The sequence below is a fragment of the Eulemur rufifrons genome, chromosome 2 (assembly GCF_041146395.1).
Source record: "Eulemur rufifrons isolate Redbay chromosome 2, OSU_ERuf_1, whole genome shotgun sequence".
NCBI lineage: Eukaryota > Metazoa > Chordata > Mammalia > Primates > Lemuridae > Eulemur > Eulemur rufifrons.
Genome location: NC_090984.1, coordinates 121871304 through 121878922, shown reverse-complemented (window position 1 = coordinate 121878922; position 7619 = coordinate 121871304). Strand labels below are relative to the sequence as shown.

At 58.4% G+C, this 7619-nt stretch overlaps 1 protein-coding gene across 3 annotated transcripts; it reads left to right on the top strand.

The window, feature by feature from the left end:
* Positions 1–7619, top strand: SLC25A29 (solute carrier family 25 member 29). Of its 3 annotated transcripts, XM_069489748.1 has the most exons (4): positions 1–38; positions 3406–3477; positions 5521–5604; positions 5850–7619. In XM_069489748.1, the coding sequence occupies exon 4, from the start codon at positions 5886–5888 to the stop codon at positions 6612–6614; it is 729 nt and encodes a 242-aa protein (XP_069345849.1). In that variant the 5' UTR covers positions 1–38; positions 3406–3477; positions 5521–5604; positions 5850–5885; the 3' UTR covers positions 6615–7619. The 3 variants fall into 3 exon arrangements, with proteins under 3 accessions (XP_069345849.1, XP_069345843.1, XP_069345833.1); XM_069489742.1 differs by lacking the exon at positions 1–38 and having other exon boundaries at positions 3074–3477; XM_069489732.1 differs by lacking the exons at positions 1–38; positions 3406–3477 and having other exon boundaries at positions 4311–5604.

Here is a 7619-nt window from a genome sequence, read left to right as displayed (position 1 = left end):
CAGGTGTGCTTGTGGGACACCCGTTTGACACAGTCAAGGTGAGTCTGTCGTCACCATTTTCTTCTCAGGCCTTGAGAGGGACCGTCAGGGTTAGGGTGGCTGGAGGCTCCTTTCCAGTTACAACCTCAGGACGAAGTTCAAGGTCTTCCCTTGGGTTTTAGAATAAAGGTGGAGTAAGAGCTCTCCAGGATGCCCACGTGGCAGCTGCTTTTCCATGGGCCAAGTTGAATCTCCCTTGCAGGTTTGTCCTGTGTCTTTGGCTGAGCCACGTTGGGTTCATGGCCAAGTCCATCCTCGGGCTTGGCTGGCTGAGCCCAGGGTGCTGAGGAGCACGTTTCCTCCCACCCAGAGCGAGGACACCCACACTGTGCTGATGCAGAACTTCTCTAACGACTTCTTGAAAGAGAGTTCAGAGAGAAAATACAGAAAAATCCAAGCTTGCCAGTATTTCCCACTAACATGCTCTTCACAGGGTGGTATTGTCATTATTGAGAAAGTGAGCAGTTGTGTCCCAAGTGCCAATGTGCACCTGTGAGGTGTCTGTGGCCAGGGACCTAGGGAAGGTCCCTGGAGGGTCGGTCGCCCCTACTCGGGACCTCAGGCCCTGGGGCAGGTGCCCAGTCGGCAGGTTCCCCCTGGATGTGCCCCATGCCATGGTAAGTGGGAGTCCCGGGTCCCAGATGCTCCAGAACAGCAACCAAGAAATCCATGTCCTCCAGTTGGAAATTCCCAAATAAGTGTTCTCAAACTAGCCATGCCAGGACCGTTGCTTGCCGTTCCTCTGGGACCCAGGGCAAGCTGTAAGCAGCGGGCAAGAGGCCAGACCTGTTTGCTATGAACACTGAACTTGGCACCTTTTCTCGGTGGAGGGAGGACAGAGCCAAAAGCAAGACATGTCACCCCGAGCTGGGTCTCAGGTAGACTTTCTGTCTCCTCTTTTTTCAGTGAGCCCAGGTGTTAGTTGGCAGAGAAAATAACTTGTTATTTGGGGGCTGGCAGCCCCTCTGCCAGCCGGTTTGACACATGACCTTGAGCTAGTCACTCCACCTGTGGGCTCACATGTTCCCATCTGCAAAATGAGGGGTTGGGGGAGACTGTCAAGACCCCTCCTGGTGCCGGGTGTGCGACAGTGTAGTTTGTGTTGGATGAAACGCCAGCTCAGCAGGCAGGTCTGGGGAGGAGGCTGAAGGGCCAGGCTTTCCTGGCAGACAGCGGCCCCCGAGCTCCCTATACAGGCTTGCCAAGAGTGAGGCCCTGGCAGAGCCCGTGCGTGCAGCCTGCCCGCCATGCCCACACTCCGCCTAGCCAGGCTGCCCGTGACACCCACCCGCAGGCCGGAGCAGCCCAGGACAGCCTGGCGGTCTCCATGTTACGCTGTGTTTACATCTTGTGGTCACGTGCTGTGAATGCCTCTCACAGCTGTGTCCAGCCAAGAAGTGCCTTGGATTCACTTCCTGTGCCCAGCTGCTCGGAGGCTGGGCTTCTCTGAGCTACGCACCCGGGGCCTGGCCAGACCTCCCTCCGGCTCCCGCCTGGTCCTCATCCAGTCCCTGTCAGGCCGGGGAGCACCTGTGCGCTTTCGTCCCAGAGGCTCCTCGACCATCTCAGCTGCTGAGCACTTGGCCAGCACCTTTGGGAACACCCGGGTGCAGGACCCCTCCCCACCTCACCGGGTTTCTATCTCCCAGATCCTACTTCCCTGGCACCTGCAGGGTGGTCTTTGAAAAGATCCATTTGTGACTCTGTGACTTTTTTTTTTGGCCACTGTGGCCCGCCACCAGCATCACATCTGGGCAAACCTGCCTTAAAAAGCCGAGCTTTTTATTACGAAAGGGGAGAAAACCTGCCCCGGTTACCACCTCCTTGCCCCGCCAGTCCCACCCACTCGGAGCTCCCTACTGGCGCGCGGCGCGGTATAGTAAGGAGCGCCTTCCCCTGGCCCGATGCAGCGCCATGTCACCGATGGCCATGTCACCAATGGCCTAACTGCCCCACTGTCTTCTGTTACAGACGGTAAACATTCTCATTAAAAGACAATTGGCTCATGCCTGTAATCCTAGCACTCTGGGAGGCCGAGGTGGGAGGATCACTTGAGCTCAGGAGTTCAAGACCAGCCTGAGTAAGAGTGAGACCTCGTCTCTACTAAAAATAGAAAGAAATTAGCCAAACAACTAAAAATAGAAAAAAAAAAAAATTAGCCAGGCTTGGTGGCACATGCCTGTAGTCCCAGCTACTCGGGGGGGGGGGGGGGGGGTGAGGCAGGATTGCTTGAGCCCAGGAGTTTGAGGTTGCTGTGAGCTAGGCTGACGCCACAGCACTCTAGCCCAGGTAACAGAGTGAGACTCTGTCTCAAAAAAAAAAAAAAAGAAAAGAAAAAAGACAATTGGGAAATACTGGGGGGGGGGGGGGGAGCCAATTCTTCCCTCCCCCAGACAAGTCGGTGTTTACATTTGCACGTTGCCCTCAGAATCCACCCTCCACCCTGCCTTGTGATATTTTTAAAATATGTTGTAATCATCAGGTACATACACCTTTTTTTGTTGGCTCTCAATTACAAAAGTGTAGGCTGTAAAAAAATTTTAACCATAATAGATACATAAAATAAAAAGAAAAAAGCCAGTTCTTCATAGACCCTTTCCCCCGCCTTGCAGATGACTTCCGCTGCAAAACAGAAATGCACACAGACCACCCACTGTATTGTTTGCTCTTGGCATAAGTGGGGTTGGTTTACTTTTTGTTGTTGTTTCTTGATTTGTTTTGAGACAGAGTCTCACTCTGTCACCCTGGGTAGAGTGCAGTGGAGTCATCACAGCTCACTGCAACCTCCAACTCCGGGGCTCAAGCCATCCTCCTGCCTCAGCCTCCCTAGTGACTACAGGCATGTGCCACTATGCCTGGTTCTGCTATGGTTGTTTTTTATTTGGTTTTAGTTGACGTTTAACACATGTAGAAAAGCGCAGACAGACATCCTAGGCGTAAAGTCTGCAAATCAGCAGAAGCTGCCACCCAGGAGAAGCAGCCCATGGCCAGTCCCCTAGATGCCCCCACCCTCCTAGCAACTCCTCCCTCTCCTTCTCCCAAGGCTTCCACTGTCCAGGCTTCTAACACCATGGGCTCCTTGTGCTTGGCTTGAACTTAATATAATTGGAACTGTACCCTGGAATACATCAGGGGGACACCCGAGTCTATGTCAGTCTGCGCTGTCCTGCTTCACTGGACACTACAGTCAGGGACAAGTTGCTTTCCTCTGGGAGGGTGAGCTTTCATCTTGACCGATCGAAGCGGTGGCCCGCCATCCCAGGGCAGGGGAGGGGCAGGGTGGGAGGGGCTCGCCTCGGGGGCTCCGCGCCTAGATGTGATGTTGAAATTTTGTGTTGATTTAACCGCCTTTACTTTCTGAGCTAGGGGCTGTCTCCATCCATAGCAAAAGTGTAACTTTGTTGTAGATGAGCGTAAGCCTCACCCTGGAGAGCGCTAGTAAGTACAGCCCAGGTGAACCTCTTCTCCGTCTGTCCTTGCTGAACCAGACTCCTCCCCCCAATCCCCAGCGTTCCCTCTGTGACTGGCAGGGGACAGGGAGGGTGTGAGGCGAGCATGGGCCCAGCACAAGTCCCGGGATGGGGGCTTGGGTGGGGCTGGTCGAGAATAATCAGACCCCTCTGGACCGGGGGTCTCCGTGTGGGGGTTCCCCAGTCTCGTGGGGAGCTGGAAGCCTCCTGGGCTTATGAGCAAATGTCCACTCTCCCAGGGGTGGGTCCATTTCCATCAGTCCTCAAAGGAGATCCTGTCACCCCAAAATATTAAGAACCCCAGCTCTAGGTACCATAAGCCGTGGGCCATTGGGCCACAGTTCATCCCCCAGACTTGGTCCTCCAGAGTCCCAGAAAGCCAGGGCTTGTCACAGACCCAGGGTCAAAAGCGCAGTGGAGAGAGGCCTCTGCTCACTTTGGTGGCAGGCCCGGGCATTCAACAGTGTCTGGGACCTGCAAAGACAAAGACACTGCCCAGGTGACATCGAAAATCTGACCCAAGGAAGGGACAGCTCTGCCTCACATTGTTCTGCTAACACAGCCCTCTTAGTGCCAGTGTTGGGGGCTGCAGGAGGAACAGAAATGGCCCGACAGGGACCCCAGAACTTTGAAGGGAAAGTGAAACCCTCACATCACAAAAACTTCACCTGAGCCAGAGCTCACGTTGTTACATGTCGTTAAAGTTCAACAAGTGTTTTGCTTTTCTCCTCTGAAAAGCCACCCCCTGCCCTGTAAGTGCCGTCAGAGAGCCGGTTCTGTGGGTGAATCGCTGCAGGGTACACCTGCTGCCCGCGACAGCAGTGGCTACCAGCTGCTGAGGTCCTCAGGTGCAGAGATGGTACTTTTTGGTAACAAAACATTTTTCGTAAGTGCATTCACCAATACAAGATCCACCTATTCTGGTGGAGAGAACTGGAAGAGGTTCCAGAATCTGGGCTGAAGCCGGCTGTTCCCCTGCGAGGGCTCTCGCCTGCCAGAACCCCACCCTGCCCTCACCTCACCCACACCGCAGCTCAGGTCCCTGGAGAGGCTGCGCTGCAAAACTCCTCTGAGCCTCAGTCTTCCCCTCTTGGAAATGGGGGCAACGTACCCATCAAGGCAGGTTATTCCGATGTGAGAGGCTATTCCGAGATAGGGAGGGTGGAGCCCTCTCCGCTCCCCCGCTGCCAGGCACAGGGGTGCTCGCTTGTGGCCCTGGCTGTGATCATGATCTTCCCTGAGTCAGATCTGGAGAGCCAGCTCTTGAGATGGTGACATGACCTAGTTTACTGCCACCCCCATCACACCGAGTTCAGGAAGTAGCCCTCCTGCTCCACCAAGAGCAGAGATAAGCTCTCGGGCAACAAAGGGCTCTTTGACATGTTAAGAAGTTCTGGGCCACTGGGCTCAGAGGCGATTGGGCCTGACCAGTGTCCCAGGCCCCAGAGCTGCTGACATGATCCCCAAGGAGGCTGTCAGCTCTTCTCTATTAAGTCATGACCACTGTTCTCCCAAAAGGCTACAGGCAAAAACCAGGCAAGAGTTCCGTTGCCTCGATGCCAGCCCCTGACAGTTGCGTGGTGGACATTAGGTCGGGAGCTCCTCTGGCTCTGGTTTGGGACATTAGTCACTCAGCAGGATGACAAGTGTCACCTGGATGATGGGTTGGTCTCTGGAGGTAGTTCATGCCCCACTCTGAGTACATGGTGCAGCCACAATGAAAACGAAAGGCTTAACCTTGACTTGTCTGAGACCTTGGGGACCCTCTGCCCTGTCTCCAGCTGGCTGTCCCTGTAGCTGTTGGCCCACATACACCCCTCCCTGAGGAGGCATGGGTGGCTGGCCCTGCCACATCCTGGAATTCCGAACACCACAGAAAGCTACTTGGGTCCCTGCCTCACGCATCCGGCCGTGGGCCTCCTCGAGAGACCCTCCGGGCAGTTCTGAGCGCCGGGCCAGGGGAGCTGGGTGCTCCGGCCTGCCCACCTTTCACGGGGCCCTCTCCTTGCAGGTGCGGCTTCAGGTCCAGAGCGTGGAAAAGCCCCAGTACCGAGGCACCCTGCACTGCTTCCGGTCCATCATCAAGCAGGAGAGCGTGAGTGGCCTGGGTGGTTGGTGTGGAAGGGTGGGGAACCAGCCCCAGGCTGCCACCCTCTCCAGGCCAGAGAGCAGGAAAAGAAGGTGTCAGAAGGGTGACAAGGCGAATTAGGACATGGGTTGTGATAAAATTCTGCTTGCTCCTCAGGAGCACCTGGGGTGGTTGGGGGCTGCCCACCTGCACGGAGGGCTGAGGCGGTGGCCGGGCACCCTGGCGGCCCTGACGCACCTCTGTCCCGGCAGGTGCTGGGCCTGTACAAGGGCCTGGGCTCGCCCCTCATGGGGCTCACCTTCATCAACGCGGTCGTGTTCGGCGTGCAGGGCAACACGCTGCGGGCGCTGGGCCGCGACTCTCCGCTCAACCAGTTCCTGGCGGGCGCGGCGGCCGGCGCCATCCAGTGCGTCGTCTGCTGCCCGATGGAGCTGGCCAAGACGCGCCTGCAGCTGCAGGACGCGGGCGCGGCGCGCGCCTACCGGGGCTCCCTGGACTGCCTGGCGCAGACCTACCGGCGCGAGGGCCTGCGCGGCGTCAACCGGGGCATGGTGGCCACGCTGCTCCGCGAGACGCCCAGCTTCGGCGTCTACTTCCTCGCCTACGACGTGCTGACACGCGCGCTGGGCTGCGAGCCGGGCGACCGCCTGCTGGTGCCCAAACTGCTGCTGGCGGGCGGCACGGCGGGCATCGCGTCCTGGCTCTCCACCTACCCCGTGGACGTGGTCAAGTCGCGGCTGCAGGCCGACGGGCTGCGGGGCGCCCCGCGCTACCGCGGCATCCTCGACTGCGTGCGCCAGAGCTACCAGGCCGAGGGCTGGCGCGTCTTCACGCGGGGGCTGGCGTCCACGCTGCTGCGCGCCTTCCCGGTCAACGCTGCCACCTTCGCTACTGTCACCGTGGTGCTCACCTATGTGCGGGGCGAGGAGGCCCGGCCGGAGGGCGAGGCTGTGCCCGCTGCCCCGGCTGCTGCTGCGGCTGCGGCGCCCTCCCTGGCCCAGCCCTCCAGCCTGTGACGCCCGTCCCCCGACCTGCTTCCCCAGGCGGGGCTTTTCAGAAACCCGGCAATGGCGTGAATTGGCCCCTTAAGGGATTGCTCAGCTCAGGTGCCGTGGGCTGTGGATTCTATGAGACCTTGGTTGAATTTCGCTCATCAGCTGGGTGACCTTGGCGACGAACTTCACTCTGCTGGCCTCAGTGTTCTCATCTATGAAATGGGGACCCTCCCACATTGTGTAGTCAGGAAGCTCAGAGACGATTCCCCATGCCTGGCTGAGTCATGGCTCTGTGCCTGGAAACGTTACTGGGGTACCTCCACCCCACCCTGGCATCCTGGGCACCCCATCTGTGCTCCTGTCCTGCAGGCTGGTTCCCAGGGGTCTCTGATGAGCCACCAGCGGCTGCCCGGGGACTTGCTAACTCCCCAGACCCTCCTCCTGGCTGAGCTCCAGGGAGGCTTCTTGGCCACCTCCCTGATCTCTGTTAGGGACAGCGGGCAGCTGGGAGTGCCTCCTGGTGTCACAGGACTGGACGCTCTGCCAGTGCACCCCGGCTTCTCCATACGGCACTGCTCCATACTGCATGGCCGGCTGCTGCCCCTCCCACCGGAAGGAGGGTAGATCCGGAAGCCATGGGGTCTGCTGGAGGCTCCACATCAGCCGGGGGCCTGGGAGGGCAGCGTGCACAGGCCAGCGGGGGGTGGTCTCCGCAGTTAAATTGTGATACACCTGTGGCAAGGGGACATCCTTTCACCCTCTGGCCTCAGGTTGCCATCTGTAAAATGGCTGGGACATGGGCCAGCTGGTGGATGCCTGGGTCCTTGGCCCACCACCATCAGCCAGAGTCCCCAGGTTGTGCAGAGCGTTCAGAGAGAACAGCATGGATCCCCCCGCCCTGGGCTCCCACAGCTCAGACCACAAAGAAGCCAACGGTCAGGTGGTCCACTCCCCAGCAAAGTGCCCGGGGTCCCTGTGAGGGCACAGGGACGGCCAGTTGTACCTGCTGGGGCAGGAGAGGGCCCC

What these genes read in the sequence shown, in the direction of transcription:
- SLC25A29 (XM_069489732.1), top strand. Translation starts at nt 5,341, where the DNA reads ATGGGTGGCTGGCCCTGCCACATCCTGGAATTCCGAACACCACAGAAA. An exon ending in CCATCATCAAGCAGGAGAGC is followed by an intron (nt 5,605 to 5,849) that starts GTGAGTGGCCTG and finishes CTGTCCCGGCAG; the next exon opens with GTGCTGGGCCTGTACAAGGG.